The sequence below is a fragment of the Barbatula barbatula genome (genome assembly GCF_947034865.1).
Source record: "Barbatula barbatula genome assembly, chromosome: 8".
Lineage (NCBI taxonomy): Eukaryota > Metazoa > Chordata > Actinopteri > Cypriniformes > Nemacheilidae > Barbatula > Barbatula barbatula.
This window is the reverse complement of record NC_136771.1, coordinates 11,885,605-11,910,286: the sequence shown is the minus strand read 5'-3', so window position 1 is coordinate 11,910,286 and position 24,682 is coordinate 11,885,605. Positions and strand designations below refer to the sequence as shown.

The 24,682-nt window shown below is 40.4% G+C and overlaps 1 protein-coding gene across 3 annotated transcripts in view; it reads right to left on the bottom strand.

Annotated features, from left to right (window-relative positions):
* Window positions 1-411: 411 nt before the first annotated feature.
* The window catches only part of znf827 (zinc finger protein 827), a 68,254-nt gene continuing 43,983 nt past the window's right edge, over window positions 412-24,682 (bottom strand). The window contains exons 6-14 of one of the 3 annotated variants that reach the window (XM_079461884.1): window positions 21,190-21,429; window positions 18,891-18,945; window positions 18,691-18,791; window positions 13,727-13,864; window positions 12,541-12,879; window positions 9,120-9,317; window positions 8,678-8,855; window positions 5,380-5,430; window positions 4,902-5,037 (exon numbers count right to left, since the gene is read on the bottom strand). In XM_079461884.1, coding sequence (XP_079318010.1) covers window positions 5,382-5,430; window positions 8,678-8,855; window positions 9,120-9,317; window positions 12,541-12,879; window positions 13,727-13,864; window positions 18,691-18,791; window positions 18,891-18,945; window positions 21,190-21,429 — 1,298 coding nt within the window. In that variant the 3' untranslated portion in view covers window positions 4,902-5,037; window positions 5,380-5,381. Of the gene's footprint in view, window positions 5,068-5,379; window positions 5,431-8,677; window positions 8,856-9,119; window positions 9,318-12,540; window positions 12,880-13,726; window positions 13,865-18,690; window positions 18,792-18,890; window positions 18,946-21,189; window positions 21,430-24,682 lie in introns of all 3 variants that reach the window. The other 2 variants (XM_079461883.1, XM_079461882.1) reach the window with 2 other exon arrangements.

The window sequence follows — 24,682 nt, the reverse complement described above, 5'->3', positions numbered from 1 at the left end:
GTTTATCATATGCAGATGTTTTCAGATCAAGCTTTCAAAATTGCCTCTATCCATTCAACAAAATAAACTCAAACCCTTAGATGAACCTCATGGGAGAGACTTATAAATAATGAATCAAATCTCATGCTGTACATGTGAATGCAGGGGAGGGAATCTACACAGACCGCCTGCCTCCAACGGCATTATGAAGCCAGCCTGAGAGGGAGTGATCCTGTCCAAGGTGCTCCATAGCTCCAGGGCTAACAGTGATGAATGGAGCCCTTAATGTCAGCAAACACTTTATCTCTGCTTCATCTGTTTTCATTAGGCAGGACCAACCTTTGGCTTGGACGGAGCGCACCAGCACTCATGGGACTGCTGAAGGCAAAGCTGAGGTGTGTATGAGCTTCTCTTTTTAAGGCACATTTCTTGTTTGAATGCCAAAGTAGACTTAGACTCATGACTCTTGCTGTCATCTTAAAATCAGGGAGGATTTGGGGCTAAAATGTGATTCCTGGCTTTTCCAAAACAATTCTGAAGGGTTGAGATTGTGTGGACCAGTAAGGGGTTCAATATTTTTTGAAATGCACAACTGAAATTATTAAATTTAAACAAGGGCAGCATAGTTCTTCTCCTAAATAAAACAAATGCAGGTTATACAAGTTAAAGACATCAAAGAAAAACATGCACTGATAAAATGGACAACAAGACCATTAAGGTAATATGTGATGTAAGCTTTACTTTCAAATCCTGTTACATTAAGAACTGGCAATTTGAACAAAAAGAAATGCGAAACCAAGAAAAACTAAATACAAAACATAATAAAAAGTACAAATGATCTAATTACCAGTTATTGTCACAAACAACCCTGTACAGCCTTAAGAATAAAGTAATAAAAAAGCTTTATACAGCACATAACAAGTTTACTGGGTGCCAAATAAGAAACGAAACGAAATGATACTTGAGCCTTATTGAGTCGTAGAGTACAGCAAGAGATAAAGCAAACAGATTGTGCAGAGGAACCCGCAAAGCTAAATGCAAAACGAGTTGGTCTTTTTTTTCCGACCAAAGTAATGTAAGTGCTACAAACTAACAATCAAGAGCAATTTCATGCATCTTTTGAAGTGCTAAAAAAGGTAGTCAATCCTGTGTGACGCAATGATGCTAAAACAAAAAACACTGCTTTTTGCAATTAGGCAAACAGAACGCCAAGTATTTATAAATACTGGTATTGGAACAGAGAGCGGTCTCTGTCACGCTCCTCCTGCCCACAAAACTGAGCTTGATCGAGCAGCAGCCATGTTTTTTAACATGATGACAACATGGTGTTCCAAGGCAGACGGACAGAAGCATGTTGCCCATTGGACATTCCATTTGCATTCATTCTATCAAAATGGGTCCTGAGAATCAGTTTTACTTCATCTCAGGCTCTCGGCCACTCCTTTCCTCCAGTGGCACTACAGCGTAAAAGATAACGGGCAGGAGCTTTATTAACAAGCATAGAAGCTCCACTCAAAATACAAAAGAGCACTAGAACGCATGCTGGGCATTTACATGAAGAAAACGAAACGTTATGGTGATAGCAAAACATATAAAACAAGGATATCATGTAGAGCAAGGAAACTGTAACTCATCTTTTATGGCTCTACTTCTAACCTGCGTTTCATTTATAAACTGGCCTTAAATGAAAATATTGTCATTCAAATTCTCTCACTGGGCAAGATACGGGTGTAGAGCTTTTCAAGGAATTTTTGCCAAGAAAGATCTTTTGGCAGGTCAAGGTTGATCTTCACAATTGATGCTGTATACTTTTGAAAAGAAATGGGCAATGTTTTGAACTGATGAATGAGGTTGAAAAGCACAGAGTGCATATGATTCAGTTGAGTTCAAATTATTGACTGGATTCTGTTTTGTTTAATCCACATTTTCGTTTAAAACATTTCTCTTCAACAAACAGTCTTTTAGGAATTGACTTATCCAAATCCTTGAGCTTTGCATGTTTTTCATGACATGGTGAATCGATAGATAATAATCTAGACTAGCCATAGACTCATAATGGCTGATATTTGGCCTCTAGTCTAGACCAGTATTACTCAACTTTCATGCCTGAAGTCGACCTCATTATTTAAAGTAAGACAAAACAAGCATTTAAATAAGCTTAAACAACTTAAAGTCAAGATTTATACTTAGTGGTTGGTTATTTTTATAATGAAAATGTTCGGATTATTTCAAGCTGTGGGCCTTTTAATTCAGAAGGTTGAGAACCACCGGTCTATACCACACACATGCTATGTTACTCATTTTGCACTTACTAAGTAACAATGTTTCTTATATTCTTAAAATATATCCGTCTAGCTAGTAACTATGCAAAAGTGCTAAGCTAACATCAATTTGTTACTGCTCATGTGTTTCGGACTAGTCTTTGAAAGTAGATTTCTTAGGGGATAGTTTTTATTCCAAGCTTGCCCACATTATGGACAATACAGCCTCTTAGTGCATTAAATATATGCGTTCTGATACTTTGTTTAAAAAGTGCAACTTTTACAGCACTGTGCAAAATTGCTGTTAAAATTTAGCCTGGCACTTTGGTGCCCAGGAGGGGGTTTGACCTCAGCTATCTGAATTAAACATCACGCTATCCATCTTAACAGGGCAGTCAATCACTGCTGTTTGGCAAATATCTACAGGAAGAGGTTTTGAATTCATTTTTTCAACTACCGTGGCAGACACTGCTAAAAAAACGTAACATTAAGGTTGTCTGATGAAATGGTTGAATTGGCATCGAGAACATTTTATATTGGGTTTAAGTGCTATTGTTTGAAACATTTTAAAATATTAAGTGCAAGTAAAACAAAAAAAAAGAAATCAAAAGGGGAAAATAGATATATGGTACCATGTTTGCCCGCTTATGGAAAGCCATGCTTCCACAATTCCTTCTCTAATAATGGCTGCCTCCACATTGCACTTGAAAGCCATTTTCCAATGGGGTTCTCATAATAGCTTGTTAGTACAGGATATATATTTTCTATATATATTTGTATTTTACATTTCAAAGGCTCTTTCAAAATAATAATAAAAATAACAGAACAAAATGTTTAAGACACAGAAGGCCACCGGGATACCAAAGTTTTTCCATGTTCTCTCTCGCCGCAGCCCAGCTATATACCTCTGTATCACTTTAACATTAACCAACAAAAAGTACATTCATTCAAGTCATTTTGGAACAGTTTTTTTACACACAAAATTACAAAAAAGCTCCAAAAAGCACCATTGAATCGGCCTTTGTGACAGGTTTTGGGGGAAACCCATTCTTCTGTCACCATCTTGTTAAACATACAAGTGCGATTACATACGATACATATGCACGGGGCACTTGACTGGTCACTCATCTCATGCCTACGGGAGATGGCTATCTCACCTTGGATAGCTTTGGCACAATCTGTGGTGACCAAAAGTACGACGAGGACGGTGAAGGGTTCGAGGCTGCATAATGGGCTGACGGCCACTACAGAAGTGGTAATGATTGCTTTTGCCATTAGCATGCCCCAAATGGCTATTATTGAGAAATGCCATCAGCTGTGCCCCCTAGGTTTCGTAAAGGGCCGTATGCTTGTTTTTGAGGCAAGGTCAATGTTCTACCAATGGTTTCACCATTCGGCAAAACCAGCCAATGCCAACAGGCGTTGGGGAAGGAGAAAAGAAAGACTACAAAACTATGTACAGTTTGATAAATTAACAAGTGCGTGGTCTGATGCTTAGCCTTGGAACGAGACTTGATGGTTTTGTCGTGCCATACTGTATATATTTCATACCGAGCCCCTAATATGACTTCGAAAAGCAATTGCAACACATAGCGAACATGCTGCATACAAAAGAAAAGCTTATCGCTTGCAAGCTTATATGTTTGTTGTTTGCTTTCTCCCATCAAAACCAATACAAAACTTCAATAAGCGCTATTATTTAGATTCTGGGTCATTCACAATTGTTATAAGACCTCTTAAAAAAGAGCAATGTTTGTATCGATAGAACAAAAAAAAACAAAATAAGGTCTGATAGAAATGCCTGGAGGATGTATAGCTTTTCCACTGATAAATGAATGTCTTACTATCATTTCTACCTTTTAGGGCAGCAATTCAGCCCGCCTATGGAACAGTTAGTGGTGTCTGTGATTTACTATATGAGGGAAAGGGAAGGTTAACTGCAAAAGTCAAACGTGGTCAAATGGTCTTAGCTCTCTCTGTCAGTCCCAGGTATGCCAGGAAGGAGTGTTTAAGCGATGTGGGAGAAGGCTGGGACTGCGTGGATGAGTCGGACCGGAATCTGGAGAAGGGAGGTGATGAGTTTGAAGGGGAGGGGCTGTGGAATGTGAAGCGTCGGGCGGTGAAGAGAGTGGTGAGGGGGATGAGATGAGCCAGGTCACAGTTCCTGTACTGCTCGAAGTAGCGAGCCGCCAGCGTGGAGAAAGTGCCGTTGGCCGAGAGGTAGCGTGGGCTTGGTGTGCCGTCTTGCTGCTTGCTGGTGATGGAGAGGGCGACAGACTGCAAGGCTTGAGAGGCGGACAGGATCATCAGCGGGCTAGTGGTCCCGCTGTCCACGCTCTCGCAGCTGCTCCCACCCCTCTCAGAATAGCCCGGGCGCGGCGTACCTGGCTGGCCCTCGCCTTCCTCCGCGCTTCCCTCTCCGCCCTGGTGCTTTTTAACATGTCGGCTGTAGACGAACGGGTGGGTGGTGGTGAACGGGCACTGGCCGCAGCCGAAGGTCTGTCTCGGCGCGTGTTTGAGCCGTTTGTGGAGGTTGAGATTGTCCTTGCGTTTGCAGCTGTAGCTGCAGCGGTCGCAGTGGAAAGGCCGCTCGCCGGTGTGCACACGCACATGCTCGATGAGCTTGTTGGCCGTTTTGGAGAGATAGCCGCACTGCTCGCACTTGTAGTGGTTTCCCAGGCGGTGAGCGCGCGTGTGCCTTTCCAGCTCTGCCTGATTGGCCCACACGGCTTGGCAGATACGGCAGCGGTACTCCATCTTGTAGTGCGTCTTCAGGTGGCCCTCCATAGCGGCTGGCCTGTTGGTGGAGTAGATGCAGAGAGGGCACCTGGTCAAAGGAACAGGAGGAGCAGGGTGTAGGACACAGAGGTGGGAGACATTTAATAATGCGCCTCACAAACAAGAACACACACACTGTTCTCTGTAATGAGATGAAGAACACACAGAATGGACATAGGGAAGGATGACAGATGCATTTACTGTGTCTTACCCTCTGTTGTGACTAAAAGCTACAGTCTGTGTGTGCTCTGATACATGTGAAAGGGTGCATGACAATGTGAGTGTGTGTATGGTAGTGTGGTTTCGTACAGGTTGGAACGGGAATCAGATGAAGGTAAATGAATAAATGAGTGGCACTTACATTTAAATAGCACCTTTCATCTGCTCAGGGCCCCAAAGCGCTTCACAAACCCTGCAGAACAGAATGACCTCAGAAAGCACACTGTGAAGGGCGCCTCTCTACCTCAACACTGAACTAGAGCACTGTCATACTCTCTCACCCTGACTACAAAAGCAGCTGGGCAGCTATAATATAGCAAACTTTTCACTAACAATGGTTCATCTACAGTATTTACAGTGAGCTCCAAATGTATTTGGTCAGTACTTGGATCGTACGTAGTTTATTCTGCTTGCATTCATACTTGAATTTGTATTGTGCAACGACTCTGGGGTTTGACTAAGAGCCGAGAATACATTTTGAATGCCATGTAAGCTAGATCGTTTTAAAGTAAAAGTAAAACAACGCAGGGCTGAGCTTCGTTATGTTACTCCAAAGTCTTTAGGAGTGATATGAAAGAGCAACCTCTGAGCTATGACGTTTTCCATTGAGATGGATCCATCGTTGCTGCTCTTGATCAAATTCTTTGTAATTCTCTATATTTGCATTCCACATTCTTATCTTTAAACATAAAAAATGTAATTATGTTAATTGTATAAAACTGTCAGACTCCCCCAAGACTAGATGTCTAAAATAATGACTCTTAGTACCAAACTGTGACACCTTACGGATTATTCATAAGCAGACATTAGTTCAGCCTACTGGAATCCTGCTGCGAGAGAAAGAGTCTGTGAAAAAAAAAAACATGCAGTGATTTGTAAGAAGTCAGCTGCTGTACATATAGTGTTATATTAATGCCGACCACACACAAACGTAAACCTTAGAGTCACTGAACTAATACACATTCAATATATACGAATTTACAGCAAATACGTCCACCGTCCAAGATACTGACCAAGATGCACTTTGTGCCTAAATATATGCAACAAAATTATATTTTTTATATTTTTGTTGGTCTGAAGATGACAAATGAAAGAGAATAATATACTTTTATATTAGATGCTGATTCACTTGATGACATTGTGATTTAAAGGTAACAGATTGTGAGTAAAAGCATTTTGTATTTTAAGTCACTATGCAGTTTGAAACTTTTAGGGAAATATCTAAATAAGACAATGTCTATCCCTCCAGATTTATACTAATCTAGAATATCTTTGTCCCTCTTTACTTGTGGCTTGTAATGGCTAAGCGCTCTAATGAGTGATAACTATAAGCTGCCAAATGTGTCTAGCATGGAAAAGCATAGCCATAAATGACAAGATGAAGCAATGAAATCTGAAATACATGACCTTTAGACATGAATTATGTATGTCAAACAACTAGACAAATACAACAGAAAATATAGAAAAAGACCAGACTTTGTACTCGTTCAGTTTGAGAAAACGAAAGATATCGAGTTTTGGAGGGGATGGGGAGTCAGTATGTCTTGTAAGTGCTTGGTAATAGGGTGTCTATTTGCCTTGAGATGGTTATTCATGATGTCTAAATGTGTTGTTGTAACTGTGGTGGCGGTTATGACAGGCTGAGAAAGAACAGTGTGAACTGTAGCCTAATGGTCTTGGCAGTCTTGGAGCTGCTCAACAGATGGACGAACACTGACTGGCTTGTTGTGATTTCTTCAGCTATATTTTCGCATGCAGGACCAGACCTTTTGCAGTAATGTCTACCACAGACTGAAAGGGAGGGGGCTGGTTCCTGAAAGTGCCTGTGATTTAGGTGCTTTTTCGTCTAGAATTTGCCTCTGTCAGCTGCAAAGTGGCAGAAACGTGTTTAAAACTAAAAAGGTTTTGTCGTCCATTAGGCAAATAACAAAATGAAACAACTAAATAGTCTTTATTCATGTTTAATAGCCAGAATCTTCTCTCAGAAGTCCAAATTTAATCATTTAACCATTAAAACGTATTTTTTCAGTAAGCACTGCAAGTAAATAACTGCAATTGGCAATCCGAATGAAAAAAATCAATTGCTTTACTATTTCTTTTCAGCTTTGCTTGTAAAACAGCAAATAAAGAAATGAAATGATAACTACAATCATATTTCAGTATTAGAAATACAATTGTGACTAAAGAGTTTACACAAACTGGTGGATTAACCATTACAGAAACAAAAAGATTATTATGGTAATAGTGCAAGTCAGCTGTGGCACAAAGCTTTCATTGGGTGGTTGTCTTAGACTACGATCAGACTGTCAGTTCAAATAAAATTTTTGTGCAAATCCGATTGAATTTAGCAAGTGTGAACAGCAAAAAATCGCATGAAATCCGAATTTTACAAATCTGTTTCCATCTACATTCATATGTGGTTTGAAATCCTTTCAGTTCCGTTTCAGTCTGAACGCTCCGATCGGAAATGAGTAGCTTTTAGTTTACGTTATGTTCTCACGCCAAGTGAAACACCACGTTAAAACATCAGACATCTCAGATACAAGGTTGCTGTGTTGTTGTCTGTCTGCTGGAGGAGACTGGAGCACTGGATAAAGCCGCGTATACAAACCTCTTTACTCAAAGTAATACAGCACAGCGGCTACACGTCACCATATTGTAAGAAAAATTGACTGCGTTCAACTCTACACAGGGCTGCTCTGACTGATCAGCGTATGACATATGACCATACTGCAAGAGCAACACAAGAGCAGTGTGCTGTGGAATCGTTCTTACGGTACTGCGATGTCATACACCGACACATGAAGTTTAACACTCCCTGTCAATGCAACGCTATTGCCATAGAAACCAAATCACATATTGCAAAAAACGAGAAAGCACAATGGGACACTCAAATTGGACCTGAACAGTTGCTATACACAGTGTGGACAATCAATCATTTAAATTAGATTCCAATGGATATGCATAAAAATCTGATTTTGGGTGACAGTCTAAACAAAGCCTAATAAATTTACAGTATTAAGCATTGTATTTAGTACCGTTTAAGCAGTGAAAATATTGCCAGCCAGACCGGATCCAATAATCTTTAATTGTTGACCCCGTCATTTGTTTTCGACACTTTCAGGAACTTTCTATGCGTATAACATGCTTCTGTGTGACTCTGCAGAGACGGACTAAACCGGGAATGACTGAGGGGATGAGGACTGAGGTAAGTTGGGCTTTGTGAGGTAACGGGATGGGATTGAGGTAAGGTGGGGTTTTGTGAGGTAACGGATGGGGACTGATGTAAGGTGGGGTTTTGTGAGGTAACGGGATGGGGACTGAGGTAAGGTGGGGCCAGGGTTTTGTCAGGCATCAGGGGCGGAAACTTAAGCTAAGTAAGGGTGGGGTTTCGTGAGGTACCAGGGGGTGGGGGCACGTGCTGTACTTGCTTTCCTTACTTGAGTCCTCCAGCGGGGACAGTGTGGCACTTCTTGTGCTCCAGGAGCTGCTCGGGTGTCTTCATGAACTTGTGGCAGATGTCGCACTCGAACATGCGCGTTATCAGGTGGATCTGTAGGTGCCGCTCGTACATGGCCCGAGTTTTACACACAAAGTTGCAGAAAACGCATTCAAAACCTTCAGGGTCGGGTCAGAAAGAAAGAATCAACATGTCGTTAAACTCCTAATATCATGATCTTATGCACTGAAAAAGAACCATTTTTTTTTAAATAATTGCAAACTCATAGGTGCAACAGTTCTATTTAAGATGATGAAATGTTCAATGACGTGTTACAAAGATAAAGTAAATAATATCCAGCTGGTCATGAATTCTTACTTAATGCACCTTTACTAGGTTATAATTTAAAAGTTCAATTTATTACCCATAAAAGTGGGCCTTACCTTTCTCTGCCTTTTCATCTGTTCCTGTGCCTGAGCTTGATTGGCTGCCTGCAGTAGAAGGCGGAGCCAAAAGGCTTTTCAATTCTTCGTTACCTTGGGCAACATCCCCACCCTCAGAGCTGTTGAGGGAGTCACTGAGAGCCGACAAAGAGGAGGAAGTGCTCTTGGTCTCACTGAGAGGGCTTCTGGAATTGAGACCTATGTGTGTGAAAAGAATAGAACGAGGGTCACTTCCCGAATAAAAGATAAACCACGTATTTGAATGACATGACGATATCAAAGACTCAGGCTTAGCTTAAGCCAGCCGAGAATTGGATAGGAGCATCTTTCAACACTGAAGGTTTGATAACGAATTCGGTAATGAGTGCAGCAAAAGGCAGAAAAATCCTGGGATTGATCGAAATCCACCCAGTTAGCTAGACTGGAATATGTATGCCTAGAGCGGTGTGGTATTAAGCCATAAAAGTCGGGAGGTGGGCTCTCTTTCCTAAGAGGCACTCTTGTGGGTTTAACCTGACTTCTGTATCCAAGCAGCCAGAACACTCGAGCCTGCGCTCTTATTGATCTACACTGTTCCTGAGAGTGGCAGGGGAGGGGGCTGCCTAGGTCAGGCTGCCACAGCTAAGATGGCGGGAGAATCTCAGGCCATGGCTCTCCCCTAGGTCTCCAGGAGCTTGCGAAATGGCCGGTGCCAGCTCACGTGCACGCTTTGCTCACGTTTAGACTTCCGTTCCTTTCAAAGCATGCGCGCGGAATACAGAGTAGGCAGTCATGTTTAATCTTTTGTCAGCTGCAATGACATCTTTGAATACAGATGCGCTATGCGACTCGTGAACTCCGTTTCAGGGAAACGACTTTTTCTTCGACAGTGAACTGCAAGCCATCTATTAGGCTCCTATGGGTGGCGGATGTTGCCCTACATATAAGGATGAATTTGTGTTCGGGTTTAGCCGAAGTACACCTGCAGTACACCGCAAACCATTTCTGATGGAAACAACAGCTGCCAAGCAGGCGCCCCTCGGTGACGGTCGCAGCTTCCCTAGCAGAAGACAAAGAAGAGCAAGCTGGTAGGCGCTGACCTAAGGGCAACCAATCTGTAGCTAGGGGTGTCTTTGGCAGGGCGCTAAATCGCGGTTGACAAACCAACTTGTTCTTTTGCTGTCACTCTGAGAGCTCAGTGTCTTGAGGAAAGGGGTCACAGGTCTTAGTCAGAACACAAGTGGCGCACGGCAGATGTAGTTGTGTAGGGCTTGCTTAGTTTTCGGGGACTACGGCTATCGATTTTTCAGTTTCCTTGCAGTTCAATATTAATACACACTCAATCAGTTCCCAACACATATACCACTCGTTGGATGAACATGTAATCCCACTCCGAAATCCCACTCTGCTTCAGCCAGAAGTTAAAGGTCTAGTTTGTATTTTTTGGAGGATCTATTTACAGCAAAGCCATATACAGAGGTGTATGAAGACATTACATAATGAAGCATTGTTTGTATGAGCTATTTCTATCTATATAAAGTCCCCTTGCCTGGAATTCACCATGGAATTCTACAATAGCCCTAAACAGAAAACTGCTCTACAGAGCTTGTTTCATAAATATATTATTTCCTTCAGCAAAGAAGCGAAAACTTGACTACATCTTAGTGCTATGTCAGTCTGTAGTGCTTCGAAAGGGAGGGGTGGAGTGAGCTGTTGGTTGCAATTAACAACCTTACCAGTAGATGCCACTGCATTTCATACCCTGGACCTTTAAATGGATGTACCACCAAAAGTGGGGTTTCTACACTCAAAAAACGGACTTGCAAGTTGCAAAAAACGAATTTAAAATTAAACAATAACATAACCTTTAAAGTCTGAGTAGCTGATATGGTGTGGCCATTGTGTTTGCCTGTCCCCGTCTTGACAGCTGAGCAAAATTTCTTATCTAATTTATACCATCGCTCTCTGTCTGTCAATAAATACCCGCTTGTGCAGTTACCTATACCGATAAATGCCAGCAGAAACACTCTCCCCATCTACCGCGACATTGTTACGAACTTATCTCAAGCTCACATCTGTCGAAGTTCCAGCTACACCTTGCAAGGTGACAAACAAATTTTGAGGTTATTGATGCTGAAAGACGGTAATCTTGTTATCGGGATGGCAAAACAGAACAAATATAAATTAGAAAACCGGCTGTTTTATGAATCCTCAAAGTGACTCCAGGCGTTCGGGTCATTGCTTGTTGAAGCTTCAGCAGCTGCACTTTAAAATTCAAAGGGAAGTGCAAGTATTATACAGACCAAGTCGGTACATATAAAATGACATCAGACTGGTATGTTAGGTACGCTGGAAGAAAGACCAGCATAGTAGAATGGCGTTTGTTCAGCTCGTAGACTTACATAGTCTGTGAAATAAAGTCTGGCTGAGAAGGCAACCAACCAGCATCTTATGACAAAGTATATTGGTGAACATAAGTGGTGTAACGGTTCTCGCTAAAAAATATAACCGAACGGTTCTCCACGCGCTTGGACCACGGTTTATTTTAAATCTTAGGAAGCATTTATAATATTGTTTGTTAAAAATTATAATGCATTAAACAGACTGACAAAGTTCAGCTAATGTATAATGTAATGTAGGATTGACGTGTGCTGTAATATGACTAGTCATTTATTCTTTTATCACCCGACTGTTGTGAGCGCACGAGTGCAGGTGAGCCCTGAACAGCGCATTTTGCTGTTTAAACCAAACTCATTCATGCCTTGCAAATTTCAACATTTAAGTGCAAGATTATGCACAAGAAAACTCGCTTGTGCGCTGTGAGGAGATCCGAAGCGCACACAAGGAAAGTCTCAGACATGGCGCTTGTTTTTGAAGTCTTGCGCTTAAATGGACAAATTCACACATTAAGTAGGTCGACATGCCCCTCTTGTTGAGTATCCTAAAAACATGGTGGGTTATTTCTTAAGTAAATGGAAGAAACAGACGAAAAACAACGCATGTGTACAGTATCTGTGTACTGGAAGGTTGCGTTCCTCTTAAAGCAGCAGCAGCATATTCCTGCTGTTTGTTAGAAGTCAAGGAAATCGCTCACTGCTTGTGACTCAATAGCTTCTGTATCTTCAGTTATGATTCATCTTTATTTAATTTGCACATATGCAATGTTATGTTGTATTTGATCACTTTAATCCATTTCTATACCATAAAAGGTATATATACAGCATCTTATTTAATTTTCTGCTTTGCTCTGTTGTTTTATTGGTTCTGTTACTTGTAGCTTGATATTTTATCTTATTTTGTATTTGTCAGTAGTCCCTTTTCTCTGAACATAGCACAAACCGAACCGAAACCGTGGCCTTAAAACCGTGGCACAAACCGAACCGTGAGTAATTTAAACCGTTACACCCCTAGTGAACATACTGGTATATGGGTGAGATCTTACCTGCGTGGCCTGCACTGATGTGAGCTTTCATCTCGGCTTCGTCCACACCCACATACTCACAGGTGTTACAGCAGAGTGAGAACATCCACTGCTCTTTGTCTACATGGAGAGACATGTGACTGACAAACTGAGCATTAAACTCCGTCTGAAAGCCACAGACATGGCAGCTATAGAAGTAAGGGCAGTTTTTGAGCTCTGGGCCTTCGTGGGTAACAGCAGTAACGATGTGCTCGGCGTCTGTGTTCACCAGTTTGACGGAGTGGATGGTGAGGTGCTGGTTGAGGTTGGCACGGCACTTGGCCGCGTACGGACACAAGTGACACTTGTATTTCCTCTCTTCTGCAGAAATAAACAAATGAGCATTTATAAAGCAGTAAGAAACATGATGGTCCCAGCTCCCCTTTCTCTATAACGAAACACTGGTAAGCAATGTGTAATGTAGAGCATGATGCCTGAATCACCATTGGCTTACAAGGATACTTACAACATTTAATAAAAATACCAAAGATCTGTAATGATATCCTTGGTGCAGAGTTGGTCATGTTTTCTAATCATTTTAACAAGTACTACAGAACAAGTAGCTTAACAAGCATTGAATTATTACATTAGATCAATTATTAGCTTGGCTAATATAAATGATACATTTTTAAATATGTACAGTTTTAAAGAATCCTGATCCACCCACATTCAGGCACAGTCTCATAATCCAAAGGTAATATTATTTGTTTGGTAGTGCAGACTGAAATGTATTTAGATGGCCCAAGATCAAACAATCATAGATGCTTGTGGGGGACCAGCGGGATGCGATTGTTCCACGATCAGGTAGGGCTGGTCATGACGGTGATGTGCTCCAGGGGAGCTTAGCGCTCTGGGAGTCTTCTTTACAGCTTAGTAATGACTGGGGCACTTTTCCCACCAGGACTAATCAGTAGTCTAATCTCTTTAAAGGAATGGTAATCTAGTCCATTGAACCTTATTGACTTACCTAGGGCATTACTTTCCCTCACAACAGCAATATACAACGCCATGGGACACGTGTGTGCATATGAGAATATCATTTCCCAAATCTTATTTGTCAGTAAGTGGTGGTGCCTGTTTTTGGGAACAACAAGTTGTGCTTTTTGTGCAAATAAGGAAGTGCAAATGTAGTATGAGACACTTAAGCAGTCATTCATTTCAAGCTCACCTGTGTGTAGGGAGAGGTGTCTGGAGAGGGTCTGCTGGCGGCCAAACACTTTGCCACATATAGGGCAAGGGAAGAGTTGTTCGTTGAGTCTCCACTGGGCAAGTCCATTACCTGGCTCTCTATTCACCTTCTCTGTATCTACAAAGTCAAAGCAGAACAAAAACAGAATGCTAAAGCATAATTAATCAAATACTAAAATGCCAAGGAAACATGCAGACAAGATCTCTCTTAGGCCTTTGCCTAAACTTTTACAATCGGTTTCTTTTCAACTAAGTTTGATGTTAAAATATGACTTACACAGCGAGTGCATTTACATCCAATGGAAATGTCTGTGTGGTTTGGGCTAAAGTGTACATATACATTTTGTATTTATAAACACAAACACATTTAGATAATTCAATAATTGAAATCATGTATATGTGTTTATAAATGCAAACCTAATATGCACCATACACAGTAAATTATATACACAAACTTTTATTCTGGATGCGATTAATCGTGATTAAATGTTTGACAGGTCTAAACTACATACATCATCTAAAAAAAGGAAACTATTTGTGGACCAAGGCACCCAAGAATGAAAATTCTGTATTGAACTGACATATCTGGTACAGCATTGACTACCATAGTAGGTCAAATTAAAATAGAAGTCAAATGTCCTAAATTCTTCAAAATATCATATTTTCTGTTTAACAACAAAAATAAATGATACAATAATTTGTCCTACTATGGTAGTCGATGATTGTCAGTTGCTAACATTTTTCCAAATATCTTCCTTTGGTTAACAGAACAAAGCAATGTATACAGGTTTGGAACAACATACGGATGAGTAAATGATGACAAAATCTTCATTTTTAGTGGAGTATCCTTTCAATTGCAGAAATATCAAAACTAGTTTTTGAGAAAATCTCCAGCATCATTTTCACACATCGCAAATGTAATCGGTTTAATATTTGATCATTTAATGTTATGCTAATCATTTTTTCAGTAAGTGTTTCTTAAATATTCAAACACTTTTTCGACCCACTGTCTATCTATAGAATTCTTCTAATTTCATACTGCCGACATCCCGTGTTTACAAAGTGCATGCTACTCCTACTTTGGTACTTTTTTTGAAATCGTAATATTTCACTCTTGTTCGACAGACGTACAGCAATTACAAGTACAACCGAGTTCGTCCTATTCAACATGAAGGTTGGCAAGAGGTCAGGCATGTTCTGTCACTGTGTTACATATTATGTTGACTAGTCTGTACATCCAGATGAGGGAGCCAACAAGGTGTTTTTATCTTGACATTGGGCTCTGTGCTCCTTTTCACCTTTCATTAGTAGAGCGAGAGAGAGAGAGAGAGAGAGAGAGAGAAAGAGAAAGAGAGAGAGAAAGCATGCCACACGAGTGGCAGAATTAACCTTCTGATGAAGGTGGTTGGCTCAGTTTCAAATTAAAATGCAGCGCCACGCCTTCTCTCACTCAAAAAGGAGAGAGAGAGAGAGAGAGAGAGAGAGAGAGAGAGACTTTGAGGGATAAATAAATGAATAGATAAATAAATATATAAACCAATGAGAAATTCCGTCATCATGCAACACCGCCCCTTCAAATGGATGTCTGGTGCAATATGAACGCATGGCTATTATTCTTCTGTGCCAGACAGAGGTAGCGAGGTTGCCAAATGTTAAGCGGTGTTCCTCCACGAGCCTAAACAGTAAAGCAGCATGTATGCCTGCTTTAAAAAAACATTATCTTTTTAAACTGCAATGGACATTTTTTTTCTTTAATCATATCAAGGTATTCAGAGATGCAGGCTTTTTAAAGTTACCACGGCATTCTGATCCGTTCAATAAACATGCAAGGGGCTTTTTGGATGTGCGGTGGGTGTGTGTCCGTCCCTTTGGACTTTGTGTTTGCTCATAAATAGGCACATTTTTTATAAATGCTTTCATAAGCAATGTAGCCTCAGGATTGATGGGGGCACTGGAAGGAAAAGGAGGGGATCAAGTGGTTGGGGAGACACACATTTTTTTGGCGAATTACAGAGGATTTAATGGTTGCAATTAAAAAGCAGATGCACTGGCCTTGGACGCAGGACCTGAAGGACATTTTCACTGGGATGCTCATTCTGTATGTGCCAGCCACCAAACCCAGATTCCAGACGGGAAGTGTCTCAAAGTGGCCCAATGGGAGGGGTCTTCTGACAAGATGTCATAATTTTGATGCTAAAAGTACCCCATTGCTCCTCACGGTGATCTTGAATGAAAGATACTTTTGAGGCAAATATACATCTAAAGGGCAATCTAATGTCAGGGTGTGAATTTCATTGTTATTATGCACAAAGATGCCAAGGCTTTTATCGGTCCTGGAGTACCCGTTAAAACTAATGCGAATCATCAATCCTGTAGTACGTTCTAAAATCCATCATTATTTTAAAAGACATAAGGATAAGTGATGTTTTACTCGTCTGCTTTATTTTACCACTGATGCATTGCTCACAGCTGAAAATGTGGCACAATAATTCAGTATTGACAAAAGTAGAGAAATGAAGTGTGCTGAGTGATATACCGTGTGCCCCATCTGCGTTAAACCTTTTAATGTCTTCAAGTCACTTAAATGAATAAAATAGCTTTAATTTTCACTTTTTATTAAATGCCCTATAGTACATTTGATTTATATTATATGAAAATTTGGAAAAGGCCCAGACAAAATAAAATTCACTTTAAACAATCTTTCATCATTTATTTACTTGCATGCATGTTGTCTTGTGTTTATGCAACTGCCAATCACCAGTCACTATTCTCTTTCATTGCCTCTTTTTTCACACAATGAAAGTGAATCGTAACCGAGGCTTCAACATCCAAAGTGCATTAACAAAAGGCATCTCCATTTCACCATATCTTCTATGTAAAGTAAATGATGACCGAAGTTTCATTTTTGGGAGGTTTCTAGCCCTTTAAGGGATGTCTTTAGACCCATCTTACGGAATCCTCATACCTTTGACACCTTTAAGTACTTGTTTACATCAAACTTCCTATCAACTAATAAATTAACCACATCTGAATCTTAAAGCATCAACATGATTACTAATGCCACACTACCAGCATGAATTAGCATAGCTAAACCACATAATTAAATAAGTGTGTCATGTGTGTGCCATCTCCCAGCCGTCCCCCGCAATGACCTGCGCAGCACAAGAGCTTTAATTAAAACTACAGTGGGTGTTTTGCCCTCTGCTTCAATCTACGTGTAAGTTTAGACACAGGGCACTGAATCAGCCTTGTCACCCCGAGGCCCACGGTTCCGCTGAGTCACAGCGCTCGTATGAACCTGTGCGACTGACTCACGTCCCACCAAGTGGCAGTGCGGCATGTGACAGTGGCAGCTCTAGTGTGACACAGAGTCTAGAGACTGCCAGGAAAAGATGGCACTTTCCCATAAAGTCAAACTCGTTGGGAGAATGGATACCTAAGAAATGCTTATGACTCCTTTTTCACTTGTATCTCCTCAGGTTTATCTCCATCAGTGATGGTAACACATGAACTTCTTAAAGTAAGCTTTTCCTCATTAATTCATTTTCATTCACTTTTTCATGGATAATTTAGTGAGGAATTCGAAGTGAATCCTAAAACCAATTTGTGAATGAATAATTTGGACTGTTTTGTGGACTAAAGTCACACTTTTTCTTCTACTGCGCCAAAGAGAGCGATCCTAATGTCAAGATTTTGAAAAACAAATTTCAAACTGTACCTCAAAGCTTTCGTATTGCTTTTGATGTTTAGAAATATAGAGCATGCATCGTATTCAAAGAGTAAAAAGCCTTAGCCCCCTTTAATTGTGAGTACAAAGAAATTGGCACCTAGTACAACTTCGGAAACGTCCTCTTGCGTTTCACAGAAGAATGAAAATCATATAGATTTACACTGACACAGACGTAAGTAAATAATTAAAAAAACTTCAACTACTTTACAAGCTTATTTAAAAGTGTGCAGGTTAGTCACCAAGTTTGGGGTCAAATATTAGGGTTACAAGTTCATGACCCTGCAAAAAAGCCAAGGTCATGAAGCTAAATTGGGATCCTACAGCATGTGCGTCAATGCCTTGAAGTGGTTAATGGTTTAATTAGTGTTATTATAGAAAGATGAGACACAGCCTCCGCATTGCAGCTGAAGTTGACTCAGGGCAAGAGGCCACGACAGAAGAGCAGTCTTACACGCGCGTGCACAAAGAAGCCACACGGCCAATGAACCCTTACATTAACCGGCACATGCAATAAAGCGAAAAATATCAAATTAAACATTAAAAGCAGACCATGACATTTTTAAAGCCATGAGCAAAAGACGATTGTCGACAAGAATGATCAAATTAGCCATGGACACACTAATTAGATGCAACAAACAAACAAACACAGATTTAGTCTATCTTTGGCATGCGTACAAAACTATTTCAGACCATTTTGTTCGACCGCCGATTGCGCTGTTGAATGCAAAAATAATAAATAAGAACGCTTTGTCTTAACTAACGCGTGGGAGTTACTTCCCACACCAGGTTATGAGGTGTTAGACACGTAGAAATGAAAACGGCTAAGAAAGAAGGAGTGAAAGAGAGATATAGCGGTAGGCAAAGGTCATGGCTATTCTTCTGTGATTTGTGTACGTTCACTTTGTGTCTGCGTGTAAAAAACGAATGCACGTCTGACTGCATAGTGAATTAACTTTCACGCACCCTGGACACGAAAAACCCAATCATTTTTTCATTAACTGGTGTAGGGAATCGGGCCAGGCTAGCGCAAACTAATTACCCTTTGCCAGAGGGGCCAGTAGAGGGAGGCAGGGAGTGCCAGCTGCCCAGTCCAGTGGTCTCAAAGCTGGGTGGGAGCGCAAGGGCGTAAGTTTATGAGAAAGGCGGATCGTGTGGATAGAGCTATGTAGGATTGAGCGTGTAAGGGGTTTTGGTTGGTGCAGAGGAGGTCTTACCTTGCTGGGAAACCCTGCTTGAAGAGCCAGCTTCAGCTGGGGAAGAGCTCTTGGAGCGTGCGGTGAAAGGTGATTGTCTAAAGCGGTCATCTAGGAAAGGGCTAAAAATCAGAATCTTTATTATACTTAGCAGTCTGAGGATCTAAAAATGCAGCTAAATTGATAAAAAGATCACGACAGGTGCATGATGGTTAACCTACCTGTGTATACCGAATGACGCATTGTCTTTGTTTTCATTAGCTTTACTTACTTTTTCTGAAAAAGAAAAAACAAAGTCTAGTTAAAACTTGGACAAAGATTTGACCATATATTCTATCTGATAAAGAAGTAGATGTAAATATGGTTACATTTTTGTTTTTCAAAAGAACTACAGCCTCAGAAAACGGCACCGAATGGCAAAAATGCCAAACAATGGTGAAGGAAACATAATGTTTCAGTTTTTTTTTACTTGCTGCAAGACATTTGCTATATGTTATACTATACAGGTTTATACTATTAGGCCATTGCTTTGACATTAATGTATGGAAGCATATTGGTAGCAATTTTTCATTTGAAATGCAATACGCTAAATGGCAGTAATAAAATGATGATGCAATTATGTATTTAAATATACATTTTAAGTAACTTATGTGCAAAATGAAAATAAGAATTCAATAATCTAAATTACATTTGTCAGTTCCTACTTTATTTTTAATATGTAATTTAAATAGATTTTTTTAACACTCTTTCAGTTGGTAAATGGAATCAAAATGCATTCTCCAGATTGATTATACAATATATGTTTAAGATGAAAAATGAAAATTATAATGTTATTTTCCCTCATTTATTAACATTAAGAGGCTGAACATTTGGGAATGCATTTTCACGGACACACAGCGCATTGATTGTTGCAAAATTCAATGTGGACTTGAAATTGCATTTTTAACTGACCACGCCCCCTCCCCGATACAGCATCATTGCGTGAAGGCAGCATCGCTCGTTACGTGCGTTGTCTTGAGATGTTGGAAACACATACGACTGCAGAGATGATAAAATAATTAAATCGCCTGCACAAACAAGTTTTCATCGTCAACACATTCAGTATTTGTTGTCGTCTTAGTCAATATCTTCAAATAATCATTCAGAAATTGTTTTTGTGGTGCAACGTTCCGTAACTTAAGGAATCGATTTACAGTGGATCTGTCACAGCCCAAACTGCACCATGCGTATGACTAAGAAAGCAAGGTTAATTTTCGTAAGGGCAGATCTTCGCTTTGGCATTGTATATGTATATTTGTGCATAATCTCTCCCCTTACACTGCCTCCAGCACGAAAGTAGGACAGTACAGACGACAGACGGGAGTTTTTTCACGTGGATGGGTCACGTTTGTGCTGTACAAATGCAGTGTAACTTGATAACTGAAGTTATTGAAGAGTGGTCTGACAAAATGACCATTTCTGAATGATTGTGTGAAGATATTATCAATCAAAATACTGAATGTGTTCATGATGAAAACGCGTAGGCACGTGCCTGATAAGGCAGAGGAATCTCTACGAGATGTAGCTACTAGTTCTAGAAACACTTTAGTAATTTTTGTCTTTGTCGAGCTCAGGAGCTGCATTGTCATTTTGGGAATTGCATTTCAAATGGAATATTGCTACCAATATGATTCCATATTAATGAAGAACACAATGTGAGTTAGATTTTTGTCATAAATGTAAAAAAAATTCAATTCCAGAAGAAATGATCGCCCCTTAATGTAAAGGTTAATTTCCAAAACTGGCAACAACTGCAGTGGTTCGATGTTTACCACATTTTGCCAAACTGCATTACATTTACAGATTCACAGATAGCAAAAGAGAACAGTATCCAGTCAGTCTGTCTATCTGTTCTTTCTCTCTTCTGGTGGTCTGGTAATGACCTTGCTCCCTGGGTGGTACTTCCTAAGCTCCCTCTCCCTGACACCCTCTCGGTCACATGGCTCAACAGAGGATGGAAGGGCTCTCTGCGTTGCCATGACGATGCTGCACAGGAGCAAGAGGGAGAGAGAGAGAAAGAGAGAGAGACAAGGGAAGTGTGTGCAACCGAGTGTGCTTGAGCCAGAATATTTGAGAACAATCTGAGGGAGTCGAGGGTTGAGGGGTTATACATACACACTGTGCAGCTACACACCACTCCCATGGGGAGGGGGACGGTGCGAATGGTGTGCGTAAAGGTTTGTGCGTGTGCGCGAGTGGGGGTTGGATTTTTTCGTGTGTGGCTTTCGAGGTGCTACATGCCATTTAAAGAGAGCCGTAGCTGGCAGCAAGGAGCGCGGGGGGCAGGTTTGTCTCGGCTAATCCTCTGAATGCTCTAGGAAGAAAAGCTCAATCCTGCCATCATTTAACACCACAAACATCCTTGCACTCTCTAGTGTGTCACTGCAGCAATCAGACAAGATGACGGAGACAACCTGACATTTGTCGAATGCTCTTGTTGAGGCATATCCACAATTCATTTATTCTGTAATATAGATTTACCAGACAGCTTAAAAAGCAGCTCAGAAGCCATTTTGACTGAGATGTCCTGGGAGAAGAGGTCGTTTTGGGGGCGGGGCAGAGAATCTGGGAGGTTGGCCATTGGCTCCTTTTTCTCGCATGCCCCTGAAGTGCTAAAGCCCAGTATATGAGATGAGGGTGGAGCTCTTTCAAGGGGTGGATCCACTTCCATAGGCTCCGCCTTCACCATAACTTTCTGGAGGAAAGTGTCTTTGTTGTTCTCTGAAAAAGTAAATGAAAATAAATGTCAATTGATTTGCAAATGTCCATCATCATTTTGATTCTATTTAGCAGTGCTTGCTAAGACAAGAATCATAATTAAAGCCTTTGCATACCAAGTATGAATATCCTTTGTATTAACAATATTTTGAGCAGAGAAAGCAAACTCTCACCTGACAAATTCATATTTAATTTAGTTCATTTAGTGTTTTCTCTTTTTGGGTCAATGAATAACACTCACGAGTGTAGGACTGAAAGGAAGTTTGTAACCATTGTGACTCTTAAGGCAAAACTTCAAACATGTATAATTAATTATTATTTACAAAACTGCAATCATTTAATAATATAACAATAATCATCTCTCTTAATATCTAACAATAAAGATATCTCTTTATTTACCGGTGTTTCTGGCACACTGACCTTAAATGACTAAACTCCTGACAGCTAAAATCTGCAAATAACTAAAGACTTAAAAGCTCTGGTTGGTACCTCATGATCTCTTGGGCTTGGAACATGAATAGAGATTAAAAAATAGTTTCCAATACAAAATATGACTTATTTATCAAAGCTGTCGCTAACCTAATCCAAATATGCCTTTTATTGTTTTCAATACACCAACAAAACCATTTAGCATGTGTAATGATCTGTTTGTTTACAAAAAATAAAGGAATAACAATGGAAGTATACAAGTAATGACAAGTTGTCCTGGCAACTCTGTTGATGGCATGAACACATCAGAATCAACACCCGAGTGGTGATGTGACAATAATGGGTACTGCGAGTCATCTTGACCAGTGATCAGTGAATTAATATAACACATAAATATAAATATGCCTAATTAAATATGCATATACGTAAATTATTCAACCAAATTGTGTATTCATCTCTTTTGAACTTTGTGTCTTGCATTCATGACGAATGAACTAATAAAATATTTCAAATCAGTATTTTATGTTCAATAATTTACTCATGAGCAAAGTAGCCATGTAATAATTGGGATAACGTATAGCCGATTGGATTTTATTGCAGAATAAACCCTTTCAGCGTGATCCAAAACCCTCCGTTTTTCACTTACAAAATGTAAAAGTAACCAGACTACAAAGTGTTCTATTACCTGTTAAGGCAATCTGGGTTGAAAGTCATGCAAGGTGGATGGTAAAACATGAAAATGAAATATAACAAATGTGAAAAAAATCTGATCTGCTGGAGAGACCTGATTTAAATCTAAGGACAGGAATATCTTAGAGACCTTTGGAAGGGCTCTTTTGACCTGGGGCTTTAAGCAGCCACGTAGCAAAGCTCAATTAGCAAGCCACAACACCTTGGCAATGTCTTGCATGGAAACATAGTGCACATTTATAAACAACTCCACGGATTGAAATTTGCATGGTTCTTTTTCTGTTTTGTAACCCACAAACCCCCTGGCCAAAGCCAGAGCAGATGTCAACTGTCATGTGCAACATATTTAAATTTAAGCCCGGTTGCCTGCTTTTTGCTTAAACTGCCATGGAGACAAGGGCATCGTTGAGATAAGCTTTACCAAAGTCGGTTAAACTTGAAGCAGATGTCTGTAATTTGGCTTCAAAAAACAAAAAGGTTTGAAATCTGGTCAGAGTCAGAATGTTTTCTTCTTACTTACCGCTCTAGGCTAAGCCAGGGCCCAAAAAGAAAAGGCAAAAATTACCTCATCCCAACAAAATACATTTCTAGTCTGTTTAAATACATAAAGACATGAAGATAGATCATCTCCTCTCATTTCTTTCCATCGAAAAAAATGCTAAACTGGAAAAAACGATTCGAAAACATGCTATAATTGGGATGGACCTCAGGCGTTTGCATGTTTCTTCACATTTGTGGTCATAAAGTGCTGTGGTGTTGAGCACAACATAACAATGAGGGTTGAGCCGGGCAGTATATTTACAAACATCTACAGATCTTTCTATGGTTAGCCTAAATCTCGAGCTCAGTGCCATGACAGGACAAACTTCATACAGTCAGTGAGCTCACAGGCCTCTACAGTTATTTTAATGAAATCCAGCTCTCGTGAACTCACTCGACCTTTTTGGTACTGGAAAATGAAGACGTCTGTTCCTATCCTTTACGACTGTAAGAAAAGCAGGAAGCAAGGAAATCCTTGCTTCAATTATATATGTATCTGATTCTCCAATTAGGGGCAATTTAAACATTTCATACATTTTCTTGGTGAGATTGATTTCAAGTGATCACCATCAAGCAGATTTAGGTGTGGATTTTTGATATTGTGTGTCATGGTTTGTACAAGTAGTACAAGTTTTTTTGATGCTTGTCTTATATTTACAAATGAATACAAAGTAGCACGGCAAAAAGTAGGAATATTTTACCATCTATTCATTTCAACCAGAACAGCTGTTTTTAGCAGTTAAGCAATTTTAAAACAGAGGACAAAAGTTTCCCAAATGAATAACCCTCCATATACAGTCGAGCAGTAGATGGCATATGCTTCTCAGAGGAAGCCAAGCTTTATCAGACAGCTGGGGGTGGGGAGGAGGGGCATAATCATGTGAATTTTGTCTGGCTGGGGACAAGAGAGCAAGAGATTGTGGGTAGACCGGGTGACCTCCGCCCCTCCCATTAACAGAGGGTTATTGGGCAGTGTCTGTCATAGTTTTGTTATGTGGCTTTGACCTAGATTGTGTGTGAGTACAGTGTATGTTTACAGTGTGTGGGGGGCAGTGGTATGCCCAGGTGTCAGAAGCTGGAGGAGGCAACGTCACACAGGGACACTGACAACCACTACCCTGGTAATCCCTTATTAAAGTGCCCGGAGCCAGATTGAGGACCGGGGTCATTTAGGGGACACGCAGTCTCACATACACACAGTGTTGTAGTCTCGACTTGGGTTCGACCACATCCCTAAGTGCTCTCAAATGCATTTATACACATGTACATAGAAACTGTGGTGTTGAGAACAGGTCTACATACAAGACGTACTGTAAATAGTCCTCTAATCTGCAGGTCAAAATGGCCAGCCAGATTGTAATAAGTCATGCCAGAACAATAACCATACGTGCAAATACATTTGCAAATACAGAAAGGAAAGAACACAAACACGCATTGAGAGCACACCGAGGTTAAACTGAGGTTAACCAGTGGCAACTATCTGTCTAGCCATCTGGTCTATCAAAGATTTCTGCCTGGTAAACCTTTGTGAGTCTTAAACCAGCAAAGATTTTTGTCAAACAGAGAACAGACACGATGGTTAGTGCATGGGCTCCAA